This window comes from Podarcis filfolensis (assembly GCF_964270895.1).
Source record: "Podarcis filfolensis genome assembly, chromosome: 11".
NCBI lineage: Eukaryota > Metazoa > Chordata > Lepidosauria > Squamata > Lacertidae > Podarcis > Podarcis filfolensis.
Window position 1 is genome coordinate 21,368,658 of NC_139613.1, and position 15,088 is coordinate 21,383,745.

A 15,088-nucleotide genomic window follows, 5' to 3' on the forward strand; every position below is an offset into this window, starting at 1 on the left:
GAATTATTTACGGATACAGTATACAAGCAGTACATATTGGAAGTGCATAAACAGACTATGCATGTGCCAGATTTTCAGGCAAAGATTCTGAAAAAGGCAGCTGTGTTGATCCATAAGGGACTCCACCCCCACCCCCCCAAAAAAAATCCATAGTTGGCCCATATCTTTATTAGGTCCAACAAAAATGTCACACAATAGTGAGCAAGTTTTTGAGTTCACCAGACTTCTTCCTCACATCTAGCCTCAGGAATAGATCTGGACAGTTCAGAAGCCTGCTTGCTGTTTTGGTTGGTTCCTTAATCCCAAGGCACTTCATCTGAAGGCAAATCACACCTCTCTGCCCATCTCTCTGCCAAGAGGGTGCCACCTTCACAAACACTAGTGTGTTTTTCATTCTAGGCTGTGCAGGGACTCCCATCTGTCAAAGAACACTGAAGCAATACTATGGCAAAATCAGAATGACAAATTGGTACAGAAGTGGATTGAACATTGCTGGTCACTGAACAATTCAGAATATATGGGCTGTCATGGGGGGTGGGGGTGGGATAGTCACCAAACAGGAGACTAGAATTTTCATTAATGATATAGCACTTTACTTGGTCTTACTATAGCTCTCTGAGAACTGTCTCTGTTATTCCCAATTTACAGCTAGGGTAACTGAGGCTGAAAGATAGCAGCTTGACTGCAGATTTAAAACTGTATGTGACAAGGCCTGTAGAGCAATTTATGCTAACATGAATGATCCAAATAAGCAGTAGGTGTTAATCTTAAATACAAATTGCATGAGAGAATTTGTAGTCTCCGCCACTGCCACCCCCTGTATATACAGAACAGAAACATATTTAAAGAGTGATGTAAGTGGAGGAAAAATTAGACCCACAAAGGGCAGCTTCAGCGTGGAAGTGTCTTGAAATCTGAATTTGACACACACACTTCTTAATAGGGACCTCTGCAGTCTTGCAAAGAAGAGAGTATTATTTAGGACCGCGGTTTGGGAAGAAAGGTGGGGGTGGAGGGAGAGAGAGAGGGAGAGAGAAGAGGTTGTTCCCAAAACCTGCCTTATCACTGTCAGCATTTGGTAGAAGCTGGCTGGTAGCTGGAGACACCCATTAATTATAAGCATGCAGATGTCCCTTTAAGGTTTGCTTCGCAGCCTGCCGACTTCAGCCTAAACACGAGCTGTTAAAGATCTGACTTTATTTGTACATGTCTCTGAGCTACGGGATCCAGCCACGTGGGGGTTTCAAAGGCTCAGAGCCCACTTGGAGCAGGAGAGGGAGGGGGGCTGGGGAGAGGGGGGTGCAATTCATCTTGATGTGTAGGGGGAAAGAAACTTAAAGGGCTTGAACAACAAACAGGAAATGCCTGGCTGGGCTGCCGCTGCTGCTGCTGCTAATGCAGAGAAGGGACCAGAAGCAAGAGCGGCAGCGGCAGCAGCAACAGGACTGTGAAGTTAGCAGCCGAGCAAGAGAACCCCTGTTGCTAACAAGGTTGCCTCGTTTCTTTCTTATTTTCCCCCTGCACGGGTTCCTTTTGCAATTGCAACCATGGGCTCCTGTCCCAGCGGCAGCATTCCAGGTGTCGCTGTCCCCTGCTTGGTACTGACAGGTGAGAACATCTTTCTCTTCTTTCCGAAGGCTTCGCATCTGCCAAACTCTCCTTCTGCTTTTGGATTTCCCCAGAATCGAGCAATTCGTCATTTCAACTTCTTTCAGTCTGTCTGCTTTTCAGCCAATTCCACACACACCCCACCCCGAGTTTTAAGTCAACTTTACAACCAGCGATTCAGTGATTTTGGCTGACAGAAGCCTTAAAACTAAACAGAAAGATGCAAAGAAAGAGGAAAGTGGGAATCATAGAACTAGGCAAGCAAGGAAAGGGGTGAGCGGGTTGAAATGTACTGTTGTGCAAGCTTGATTTTCACTTTTGCAAATCATTTTGGACAGTGAAGCAAATTGCGCCCCCTTAACTGCACAGGAGATAAGGGAGTTGATTTACTCTTACTTAGCATAACACTGCCAATGAAACATGTGGTGTTTCCATTTCAGGATTCCCTGTTCTCGAGGATTTCTTAGAGCACCATAGACTCAGGGGAGTTCAGCTTTTCCTGACACAAACCATTTTCTGTTTTGGGGTGGTGGAATGGGAGGAAATGGAAATGGAAGTGGGGGTGGGAGAGGAAATGAACACAATTGCAATTGCTCAATGCTTTGTGGGTCTCAGAGGGATGGCTTTGCTGAAGTATGTGGGCGAAGCAAAAAAAAAAAAAAAATAGTGGGGAGGGGAACATCACATTGACAAAGGCTGAGAGTAGCCAGGAAATCTTATAGTAATCACCCCAAGGGGAAATGAAAATATTATTTTCTGTTGCTTGTGTCTTTTGTAATGTTTGGTTCTAGTTTCTAACTCACTTTTGACAGGCTGGTTTTATTTATTTTTAATGAGACAACTTTGGGATGAGTGGTTTAAATTTTCAACTTTTTGTCTTTGCTTTGGGGGTTGTTCTTTGGAAATGTGCACTGCAGTTGCAGCAATGCCTGATTATAGTGATCCCAGCTTACCAAGCAATGGCAGCACAAGTCATATTATTATAACATCCAAAAATTATAGCATGGTACTATTCTCCTTCCTATACACAGTGGTGGCGATGTTTAAGGATGTTTTTCATACAGATAATGAACTGTTTTGTTACTCCGTTTCTGGATTTCTTTTTCAACAAGCTCTGCAACACCTTCCAGCCACTAGTAGTTGAATAATTTACTGTTGAATTTACTCTGAGCTCTCTGAGCTGAACATCTAAATACAAAGGTAGGCCACTTGATTGAAAGGAAGTATTGGAGCTGTACAGCAGCATATAGTCAGTCCATAGATTGCTGGTCATTAGATACCATGCAAGGTCCTGGAAGATAGCAGAGAGTAAACACAGGGTGGAATATTCCATTATTGCTTTAGGTGGTTGGTTATTTTCCTCTTCAGTATACAGTGGTACCTCGGGTTAAGTACTTAATTCGTTCTGGAGGTCTGTTCTTAACCTGTAACTGTTCTTAACCTGAAGCACCACTTTAGCCAATGGGGCCTCCTGCTGCTGCCGCGCCACCGGAGCACAATTTCTGTTCTCATCCTGAAGCAAAGTTCTTAACCCGAGGTAATATTTCTGGGTTAGCGGAGTCTGTAACCTGAAGCGTATGTAACCTAAGGTACCACTGTAGTATCCATTTATGTCGTTGTTGAAGACAGGATGGAAGTTAGAATTTCTAAGAATTGTGAACTTCTAAGAAGTGTGGGGTGCCACACGCCATGCCCTTCTCATCACTTGATTCGTCAGTTCTTGATAACTTGCAAGCTGGATGTCTGAACTGTTTACCAGATAATGTTTAACATAATGTGAATACAGAAATTTAGGCTGGTGTCTTGTCCCATTCTTACACGCAAGAAGCTGCAGGCTTCAACTGATGAACAAAAGTATGAATTGACCTTCAGGTTAATTTTTTGCTTGTTTGTTTTCTCTTCTGATGCTTTGCCTGGGTTCAGTTTTTACGTTCCTTACATGTAGAACCGAAACTGATCTAGCTTGAACATACTGAGTAAGAGATGGATATAGGGTAAAGGAAGTATAGAGCAAGATACCCTTGTTGATCATACTGAAAGACAAAATCTGATAAAAGCCAGCTCTTATCAGACCATCAGCTCAACAGCAACATCATAGCCATTGCCAACATCTAACTGAACAAGAGTTGAAGCTAAGATTACAGATCTAAGAATGCTTCATAGTAAGCGGGTCAAATATGTCTAAGGATTGAGCTATAGGCCTGATAGGGCCACTGCCTTCCAATTTTCCTTCCCCTTTTTGGAAACCGAACAGAATATAAAAGTTAAGGATTTGCAGGATAATTCTGCATACTTGCCATGGTAGTTTCTGAACTGATGCTAAGCAAAATATAAACATGAACTTTAAAGATTTTCAAATGTGACTGAACAGGAAAGGGTACACAGCAGACATAAATGAAACTTTTTTCATAAGGCCAAATTCTGATCCCAAATACAGAAGCCCCATTGTGTCTTTTATTAGGCCAAAATTATAGTCCAGTAGAAATCAGCTATTTGGCATTTTTGAGGATTTTATTTAAAGTTCTCCAATTCTTTCTTTTTAACGTAGGCTCATCGACTTGGTATCTTTCTCAGAATATTTATTTCCCTTTTCCCTGTGCATGTGAAGAACTGAGCTACAGGTGATGAAAATCTGTGTTTTTCTGTACTGAAATAGCATATTGTTACAGAGGTTGCATGCCACCCCCAATCTTTGCTGAGCAGTAGCGAGATTCCAGGGGGTTCCAGACATTTACCCAGGCTCATATTTCCATTGGGAATTCAGGCCTGTCAGAAATGGTAGTGTTTTAAGATGTATTATTTATTTTACACCTATATCCACCTGGGTCTAGGTGGAGGAAGAGAATTCACAGCATTATATCTCGAGAGGGGTTTGTTCCCCATAGCAGCATAGCATTGGGGTCCAAGGCATTTTGTACACCATTATTGTGCCTCTAACCCAGCCTGGTAAGATGGCTCTGCCCCACATGCCCTCTGCCTCCAGTTCTAGCACCATCTTTCTCCCTCCCTAGAACCTTTGCCAAGGGGCCCCTCCCCTTCTCCAAACCTGTTTCAAAAGGGACACATTTTTCCTGTGTGGCACCACACACACCCAGTAATGGCAACCCCCATTTTGCACAGACCCAGGGTTATTTCTTCAATGCGTTGATGACTCACCATTGTTTCATCACCATCATAATTTATTACTTGTACCCCACCCATCTGAATGGGTTGCCCTAACCACTTCCAACAGAATACAAAAAAACACACGATACATCAGACATTAAAAGCTTCCCGATACAGGGCTGCCTTCAGATGTCTATGAAAGGTTGCATAAATGATTATCTCTTTTGACATCTGATGGGAGGGCATTCCACAGGGCGGGCGCCACAACCAAGAAGGCCCTCTGCCTGGTTTCTTGTAACTTCGCTTCTCGCAATGAGAGAGCTGCCAGAAGGCCTTCATAACTGGATCTCTGAGCTGAACAATGGGGGTGGAGATGCTCCTTCAGGTATACAGGGCAGAAGCCTTTAAAGGTCAGCACCAACACTTTGAATTGTGCTCAGAAACGTACTGGGAGCCAATGTAGTCTTTTAGAACTGTTGTTATATGGTCTCTCAGCCACCTGTCTGGCAGCTTGCATTCATCTAGTATGGCCAGGCTACTTTGCAGGAGAATTGCTGAAGCCTTCAATATCCCAAGTTTTAGCTAAATTCTGACATTCATTAATTTATAACATTCACTGACTTCCTAGAATTATGAGCCCCTTTGCACCCCCAGACTTGTTTTAAGAAGTATAGGTGGCTGAACTGCAGAAAATGTTACAAATTTCTACCATAAGACCATCTGTTTCTCAACAAGCTCTTTTCCTATCTTATTTGCTACTTATCAAATATTTTCTATTCCTATACTGTATAACAAAAGAATAGTCTAATAATTTGTTGCTATTTCTCCCTCCAGCAATTGTTTCCAAGTTTGGGTTTCAATTGAGATAATATCATGATGTATCTCCATAATAATGGCAATAGTATTTCATATTAAGCCTCAGTACTATTATTGTTTTGAAAACACAATCCACTAATTCTGCCTTTAAAAGCTGTTTTTTTTATAAAAAAAAAGTAAGCTAAATGACGAAAATGGCTTTTGAAATGGCTGACTTTACAGCTGTAAAATAATGCAATCAATTTAAATATTTGTCAGACTAGGAGTTATAATAAAAAGTGGTGAACAAAGGGGCTGCCATATGCTGCAATGGAATAGCTTCACTGTTTATTACCTGTTTTTAAAAAGAAAAGATATTAAGGCACATCATTTTCTGTTCAAATGTTCTTAGAACTGAAAAAACAAGGACTTGCAATGAAACCAATTACTAATATATTTTGAGACTGTTGTTTTCAACTGAGTCCTCTTTTGCATAGCTGGTTTTCCTAATAAATATACCAAGGTTATTGCAAAAGTATTTCCTAATCATTTTCTGAACATTGCACAAGGGTCAACTGAACATCTTCAACTGAAGACTGCATAACCCACTTCTTATAAAAAAAAACACCAACCACAATTTTCTGGGTTACAAAGTAGATCAGAAACTTAATCTATTATCTTGAACAGGAGGGCTAGTCCTGCAAAAAAAAAATTACTTATTTAGTTAGTCTTTATCACAGATTGTTGACTGCACCATCCTAAGAGTTAGAATGAAGTTACTTGTAGACTACCTGTTTACTGGGCACTGATCCTGATTTGTTTGCACAAAGTTTGTGGGGAGGTTATATGATGTTGCATCAACTACCTGTCTTCCCACACTTTCCCATGCATTTTCCCATCTCATTCATTGCTGCAAATGTCTGTTTTTAATTTTTTTAAAACAGGGTCCGTTGTGCAAGAGCCCAAATCTATTTTAAATGCACAACCTGAATTTGCGGTTATGCGTGGAATCCCACTAGCAAAAAGCAAGTCAGGAAGCACACTGAGATTCACATAGAGCTTCAGTTCTGGCTTTCAGAGTAATTTATATAGGTAATTTATAGCACAGGATGCTTAAGACTGGCTGTTTCTATTGCCTTTATATGGCAAGCAAGGCACTATGCAGAAACAGTGGCTCTGCCTCAGTGGTTCAGCAGGTTTCCTACTAATGTTATATCTTCCCACAAGCAGGATCTGAGCACACTGGAAAGATGGTGCAAAGCATACGGCCGCTGTGCATATAACATACATTTAAGGCACATGGCTTCTGCCCACTACCAAATTGTAGTTTGTTAAGGGTGCTGCGAATTGTAGCTCTGTAGTGGGTAAACTACAATTCCCACAATTCTTTGGGGGAAGCAATGTGCTTTAAATGCAATGGTGTGTATGCAGACAGTTTTTCCAGACCAGCGGTTAACAGATCATTTAAATATGGCAAACAGGATACTGGAAACCAGTTTTGGGGTTTTTATGGATTTTCCATAGAAAGGATGAGGGGGAATATGGTCTAAGTTTGATGCTATCAAACTTAGCATCAAGTGCATGCATGAGCAGCAGCAATCCCTTATTAAACACCAGTCTTTAAGCATCCAGCGGCACTTGAACCAGCTCCATTTAAATGTTTTGCTGTTCAGGGGCTGTTAAAGCAAGAGATCAGGAGCTGGAAATGTACAATAGTTCCAAAATTGAAATCGGGTTTACGACATAGCTGTCAACGTTTCCCTTTTTTTAAGGGAAATTCCCTTATTCCGAATAGGATTCCTCGCAAGGGAAAAGTTGACAGCTATGGTTTAAGAACCAGCTATGCTAGGAGAAGTGCCGAACAGCTGAAAATCACCTTATTTTAATCATCTTTTTGGGAGGGGGGTCACAGCCCGCTTCTCCTGCGCATATTTGCGCGCAAGCAATTCTAACTGAATAGGGCTTACTCCCAGGAATGTATGTATTGCAGAAACAAAGTCTTTCTGGAAATTATGAGGCAAGAAGAAACTCCACTGCATGTAACGGGATCCACTCGCCTTGTGGGCGAGCAAAAGCTCGCAGTGTCACGCAGCTCGAGCGCATTTCACTCTTAAACTATTAAAACCAGAAATTTGCGCGGCGGTGGGCAAACGACGCGCATGCGCTGTATAGCACAAAGTCAGCGAGCCGCTCCCAACTCTGCTGCGACCGCGATTCCCGGGCAGAGCCGGCTGGCTTCTCCACGCATGCGCCGCGCGGCGCAGCTGGCGGAACGTCCGGCCGCCTTGCCAGCCGGCGACTTTCCTCTGCCGGATGACGCGACGCGAGGAGCAAGGCGCAGGCGCTCCTAAGGCGGCGGGAGCGCAGTGACGCCTACGCGCGTGCTCGGAGGGAGGGGAGGAGGAAAAGCCGCCGACTCTTGGCCTATCAGGACCCGGCGGGTGCGCAGGCGCAGGGGAGAAGCGGCCGGAGCGCGGCTGTTGGGCCGCCGATGCTGAAGGGATGAGTCGCTGAGGGGAAATTTCTCTCACACGCCGCATCGGGAGGCCTCGCCCTCGGCAGACCAGTCATGAAGAGCTGACCCCCCTCATCCTTTGCACTCACTGAGAGGAACCAGGCCTCTGAGGCGGCGGCCTGACGTGTTTCCCTCTTCCCGGGGCTTGAGCGGCGGGTGCGGCAGGGCCGCCCGCCTGCCCCCGGAGGCGCCGGCAGGATGAAGCTGGTGCGGAAAGACATCGAGAAGGACAACGCCGGGCAGGTGACGCTCATCCCCGAGGAGGCCGAGGACATGTGGCACGCCTACAACCTGCTTCAGGTCGGGGACAGCCTGCGGGCCTCCACCATCCGCAAGGTGCAGACGGAGTCGGCCACGGGCAGCGTGGGCAGCAACCGGGTGCGCACCACCCTGACGCTGTGCGTGGAGACCATCGACTTCGACTCGCAGGCTTGCCAGCTGCGCGTCAAAGGCACCAACATCCAGGAGAACGAGTACGTCAAGATGGGCGCCTACCACACCATCGAGCTGGAGCCCAACCGCCAGTTCACGCTGGCCAAGAAGCAGTGGGACAGCGTGGTCCTCGACAGGATCGAGCAGGCCTGCGACCCGGCCTGGAGCGCCGACGTGGCGGCCGTGGTGATGCAGGAAGGGCTGGCGCACGTCTGCCTGGTGACGCCCAGCATGACCCTGACTCGCGCCAAGGTGGAGGTGAACATCCCTCGGAAGCGGAAGGGCAGCTGCGCGCAGCACGACCGGGCGCTCGAGAGGTTCTACGAGCAGGTGGCGCAGGCCATCCAGCGCCACATCAACTTCGACGTGGTCAAGTGCGTGCTGGTGGCCAGCCCGGGCTTCGTGAGGGAGCAGTTCTGCGATTACATGTTCCAGCAGGCTGTGAAGACGGACAACAAGCTGTTGCTGGAGAACCGCTCCAAGTTTTTGCAGGTAAAGTTCAAGGCAGCGTGCTCAGTTTAAGTTCAAGGGAGGGGTGATCGTTATTTGATAGTGGAATGGATTTATATATATATATATATATATATATATATATATATATATATATATATATATATATCGTGTGCAAACGTGGTTTGCCAGAGCATGCAAAATATCAGCACGTGTCTACATAGGTGAATGCATTTAAGACAGCAGAGGAAAAGATGTTCAAAGTACATTTATGGCCATCCTATAATGTTCACTTGTATTAAGTAACGGTAATAATAATAATAATAATAATAATAATAATAATAATAATTTATTTATACCCCGCCCATCTGGCTGAGTTTACCCAGCCATTCTGGGGGGGCTCCCAATCAAGTGTTAAAAACAGCACAGCATTAAATATTAAAAACTTCCCTTAACAGGGCTGCCTTCAAATGTCTTTTAAAGATAGGATCTAAATCTTTTCACAAATGCTTATTCAGCCAACTTGGGCATCCCAAGTTCAATGCTGTGGGTTGGATGTGGATGCAGGCCTTATCTGGGAGTAAGTACCATTGATTTAATGGGGCTCACTTCTGAACAGACATGCATTAGATTGGGCAATTAGATTTAAAGTAGACCTGTCAAGATAAATGGGACTTAAGGTCCTTTGAAGGCTTGCTTCCCATCCACTTGGGATAAGTATCTGTAAGGCTGATGCTTTGAATCCCTTCCTCTGAAGGCTTCAGCCCTAAACATGGTTACTTTTAGGTAAGTTGACTGGCTTTAGTGGAACTTCTTTATGAAAAAAGCATGTTTAATCGGCTAATATACATCAGTTTCAGATGCCAGTCTAATACAATCTCATCTTGTTACTTTGGTTGCAGTCCTGTGTCCCTTTACCTGGGGATAAACACCATTGACCTTACTGAGACTTACTTTCTCAGTTGACATGTGTAAGATTGCACTGATAATCACTTCTCCAGACCTTTCCCTTTTTTGATGCTAGTTCCCTTGGAACTTGTATTTAGTGTACATTGACTGAAAGAACCAGAAAATCAGTTTGTGCCTAAAGCCCTGTCATGAATGATGTAAGGAGACCCCTCTTCAGTATTTATTTGATATATAAATCTGTAATATTTATGCATGCTAATATAAGTTGCATTGCATTATTAGATTGCTCAGATTTATTAATTTCTGCTATGCAGTATTGTACTTGGTAAACTTAGTATCTTTGAAACTATATGCACGGTCCTCTGGAAATTAATGTACTTGTAGGCATACATGGGGTGGCGGGTGGCGCTGTGGGTAAAACCTCAGCGCCTAGGACTTGCCGATCGCATGGTCGGCGGTTCGAATCCCCGCGGCGGGGTGCGCTCCCATCGTTCGGTCCCAGCGCCTGCCAACCTAGCAGTTCAAAAGCACCCCCGGGTGCAAGTAGATAAATAGGGACCGCTTACTAGCGGGAAGGTAAACGGCATTTCCACGTGCTGCTCTGGTGCCGGTTCACCAGAGCAGCTTCGTCACGCTGGCCACGTGACCCGGAAGTGTCTGCGGACAGCGCTGGCTCCCGGCCTCTAGAGTGAGATGAGCGCACAACCCTAGAGTCTGTCAAGACTGGCCCGTACAGACAGGGGTACCTTTACCTTTACCTTTAGGCATACATGACTGAGCTGAAACTTTTGATATAAGAAGTAATAAGTTTAAAACAGCTTTAAAGCATGGCTGAATAAATACTGCTCAACGAAAAGAACTTAAATCTGGTGGGTTGTATGTAAATCCATCAGAAGTATTATTTAACTTTACTTCTAACTGCATGTAGCTTTTGGAAAGGAAAGGTGCAAGCATGCTTCAAATGCCAATGAAACCTTCCCAAAATTTAAGATTCTTTAACTATATATGTGAAAGGAGAGTGGCAATATTAAATACCAGTTTTTTATTCTATATTTTAAAAATGCCTGCATGAACATGAAATGTTTGAGCTTTTTCAGGCAAATTCTCATGCTAATGAAACTGTGTCCTATTGTGCTACTTGCACTTAATATGGCGGATGTGATTAAGAACTCTTCTTAGCAGGCCATAAAGTTTGTGAAGTAGTGTATGATCCTACATATGTTTACACAAAAGTTATCCTAAGTTCAATTAGACTTAAAACTAGTAAGGATGCTTAACATGGCAGTCCTTCTGATGGTTGTAAAAAGTGAAATGCTCTGCAACAGTGTTGGAGAACCTGCCACGTTTCAGATATTGTTAAACTACCAGCATTGCCAGTGGTTAGCTTGTGATGGGAGGTGTAGTCTGGCAACATCTGAAGGGCCATGCATTCTCAACCCTTACTCTATGTGGTATGTGCGTCACTGAAATTTGTGCAAAAAGCCTTATTTGTAGCAGGAAGTCACCGGTAGCACTGTTGTTTTTAACGTATCGAGCAAAACTAAGCATAGGGCATAGTTACAAATGGTAGGATGTAATCTCACAACTTTCCAGTAACTGAACATAAAAACTTCCTTGAATGATATAAATAGTTATCATTATCGTCAGTCATCATGTCTCACCACAACAGACAATTCTGTAACTTCAGGGGCTTTTGCATTTGAGAATCTTTACCTGACCTGAAAACAACTCAAATTTAAGGAATTCAGTTTTCAAGAGAAATAAAATAATAAAAGTCATTATCAAAGTTGTTTCTTTTCTTTCTTTCTTTTTTTGTTCTAGGTACACTCTTCCTCTGGACATAAATATGCATTAAAAGAAGCTCTGTGTGACCCAGCTGTGACTAGTCGACTTGCTGATACCAAAGCAGCTGGTGAAGTCAAAGCCTTAGATGATTTCTACAAGATGCTACAACATGAGCCTGACCGGGCTTTTTATGGTCTCAAGCATGTGGAAAAAGCCAATGAAGCCATGGCTATTGATACCTTATTGATCAGTGATGAACTTTTTAGGCATCAGGATGTGGCTGCACGCAGTCGTTATGTCCGGCTAGTTGATAGTGTGCGTGACAACATGGGCACTGTTCGCATCTTCTCCAGTCTTCATGTGTCTGGGGAACAGCTTGGGCAACTAACAGGTGTGGCTGCCATTCTGCGTTTTCCTGTTGCTGAGCTCTCTGATCAGGAAGAAGATTCCAGTTCTGAAGAAGATTGATGATGGTGTACTCATTCACCCTTCTCATGTAATGACTGCTTCAGCAGGGAAGGGGGTGTCTTTGTCCCAGATATTTTATGCTTCTGTACCATGCCTTACCAAAAATAAAAAACAATGGGAACACTATTTTTTTAAGTGACTGGTAAGGTGAGCATTTAGTGTGCTGCTCTAGAATATTGCATATTTATACATTTTCCTTGTGTGAGTGGTAATGATTATGATAGTTCTCTCTTAGCAAAACTGGACTGACATAACTAATTGGAAAACATTGCTGGTGCTTTGTGGAACATGTGGAAAACCAATAAACTGAAACCATGAAAGAAGATAATGTTTTTCTTAAGTATTTTCTGTGTTTTGCACACACAAGAAAGTTTCTCCCCACTCCCCCCCCCCCCCGTTATCATGGGAACTTGTTTAAATGCTAGGATTTTATAACTGATTGTTGTTGAAGTGTTTATTAAGTTGAGATGGTGTGACATACTGTAAGTGTAATTGTGTTTTATTGTGTCTGAAAGATTGTGGCTGATTTTGCACAATCCTTTCAACTTACCACTGAGATGGGCACAAGCTACAGGCACTCACATGTAGCAGTTTTATTCCTTTCTTCACATGAGTGACAAAACAAAGGTTAATAGCGTCCAAAGAAGCCAGTATACAAAGCCACAATTTAAAATGGTTTGGAAGCCATTAATTATAGATTCAAGTAACAGGAAGGTATGGGTAACTGGATTCCAGTCTTGTTTCCTAACTTACATGAACAGAGAAGTGAAGTGGGAGCAAAGGGGCTGGATATGGGTGCATGATGCTTGAGTATATATTGCTTATTAAGTTGTGATTTGATCATGCCAACATGGCCATTGATTTACTCCGTTGTTGAATTGAGAATTTTAGTTTCAACAAATAACTATTTTAGAAAATGAAAAGCAAAAATAATACTTGATTTATTAAAAAAAGAATTTTAAGCAGAACTCCATGGATACTGTTAATGCGTAAAGTGGGTCATGTGTGGCCTACCCATATTTTATTAAATACTGTTGTTACTCGGTTAATCATAACAATGGCACATTTCTCATGGCCACCTAGATCATAAAAGGCAGTTTTCATAGAATAGCGTAATCACTAAAAAGCTAAAACATGTTTTAATAAAATGTTGGCAACAAACTTATTTTGTGAGGATTTTACTAGTCTTGCTCATGTGTCCTATTAGTTTATTTTATTAGGAAGTAAGCACGGATTCAATAAGTGAACAGCTAAACAAAATCAGTGGAAGAATGAGCTGGGAGGTGGTTGGGTTGGGGGAACCAAGTCTTTGTTCCCAGTGTGCAGTCTGCTGATCTAAGGCCTCAGTTCTAGGCACCTTTCTCTAAAGATAAGTTCCATTGAACTCTGTGGGTTTACTTTCAAGTCAACATATATAAGATTGGGCTGTTATTCAGGAATATTTTCTCCTCCTTGTGGGATTAGATTCTGCAATCCCAAAATTTAACGTGTGTGTCTAATCTTCTGGATTTGGGATTATAGTCTCTTTACTTGAACTCTAGACCTAAGACCACCAGAGGAATACAGATAGCCATTTCCCTCTCTAAACTGGGTTCATTTCAATATTCCTACAGTATTCAGTACTTTCAAGGACTAATTAGTGTTTTTTATGAGAGATGAAAACTTTTACAACACACAGGTAGCCTCTTTGGACTAGAACAATGTTTGCCTTGTGCTAGGTGAGTTTTCACCAACTTGGCACTTTCCAGATGTTTGGGATTACAACTTCCATTAGCCCCACCCAGCCTCACTTTGGTAAAGACTGGGCTAGATTATAAAGAAGGATGTTGCTGTGCCAGGTCCATGATATTTGTATTTAGCTATATTATTTATATTACTTAGCAATTACTGAGGTCTTAAGTTAGTCATAACTACTGATTTCAGTGGGCCTACTCTGAATTTGACATAGTTGATTCCTATAACTTGTGGATGTTATTGCAGTTAATGATCAATTAACAAACATACTAGTATTTTAAATGAAATATCTGTGAATGCAAGACCACATGCAAGCTATGCTAGTTGCGTTAACGTGACAAGATAGTTGAGATACTGCTAGAAGGAATAAAAACAGTATGCAAAATATCTTCCTAACATTTTGTGCAAAACAGGTATTTGCTAAATATTCCCAAATCTTTTTTACTTTGATTTTTGGGGAAATAGCATTGGGTTAAGAAAAAGTCTAACTTAACAAGGCTGCTTTTTGTGGTCCTTTTAATTTAATAACCTGTCGTTGAGGAAATCCTTAATGAATTTATACTCTGGTGCATTTATTCTTTGATGTATACATTCTTTGAAGTATTCCGTATTTATTAAAACTTATTTGCTGCAAGTAGTTGGATATGTGGAAGGTGATGTAGGCCACAATCCAATGCACACAGGAGGGAGAGTGGTCTCCATGGAAGGAACCCTTGCATGGCTTAAATTTATGATTGATATTTTTTTATTTTGCAAAAGCACTGTTAGATAACTGCCCTTAACCTCCGCTTTATCTCTTTGATAGTTATCCATTTATTGTTGAGGCGTATACTTGTATCAGTTTCTCAAAACAGTTTTTCAGATAGTTCCTTCCCTTATTTATTGCACTTGACCACCTTGCTTTTAAGGAGCTCAAGGCGATGTCTCATAATTTTTCTCTGCTCCTCCCAACCTTTATATACTTTTAACAGCTCTGTCATACAGTGTCCATCACCTTCATGCCTTCCATCATCCTTGACTATTGACCATCCTGGTTGGACCTGATAGGAGTTTTGGTCCAAAACATTTGGAGGGCCACAGGTTGGGGAAGGCTGGTATAGGTCAAGAGACTGGTGAATATTCAGCTAACTTCATTGCAGAAAAGCTTTCTTCACTGGCTTATACTGTTATTTGCACTTCTCACTGCTCACCAATGCTTTGTTAAACTGATAAATGTACTAAATCAAGGCTTTGTATCTTTTCCCAAGCTGAGAAAACTGGGAGACTTTTTTTGTGGGGGGCAAAAGA

The 15,088-nt window shown here is 42.6% G+C and overlaps 2 protein-coding genes across 2 annotated transcripts in view; both read left to right on the forward strand.

The window, feature by feature from the left end:
- Window positions 1-909: 909 nt before the first annotated feature.
- Window positions 910-15,088, forward strand: part of ITGA1 (integrin subunit alpha 1) — a 75,198-nt gene continuing 61,019 nt past the window's right edge. The window contains exon 1 of the mRNA XM_083576022.1: window positions 910-1,608. Coding sequence (XP_083432148.1) covers window positions 1,548-1,608 — 61 coding nt within the window. The 5' untranslated portion in view covers window positions 910-1,547. The remainder of the gene's footprint in view (window positions 1,609-15,088) is intronic.
- Window positions 7,817-13,228, forward strand: PELO (pelota mRNA surveillance and ribosome rescue factor). The gene is made up of 2 exons (XM_083576249.1): window positions 7,817-8,947; window positions 11,636-13,228. Exons 1-2 carry the CDS (start codon window positions 8,222-8,224, stop codon window positions 12,065-12,067), a joined length of 1,158 nt encoding a protein of 385 aa, XP_083432375.1. The 5' UTR covers window positions 7,817-8,221; the 3' UTR covers window positions 12,068-13,228.

Bases quoted from the DNA above. Each gene is read 5' to 3' on its own strand.
- PELO (XM_083576249.1), top strand. From the start codon at position 8,222: ATGAAGCTGGTGCGGAAAGACATCGAGAAGGACAACGCCGGGCAGGTG. The intron at 8,948-11,635 runs GTAAAGTTCAAG...TTTTTGTTCTAG, and splicing joins ACCGCTCCAAGTTTTTGCAG to GTACACTCTTCCTCTGGACA.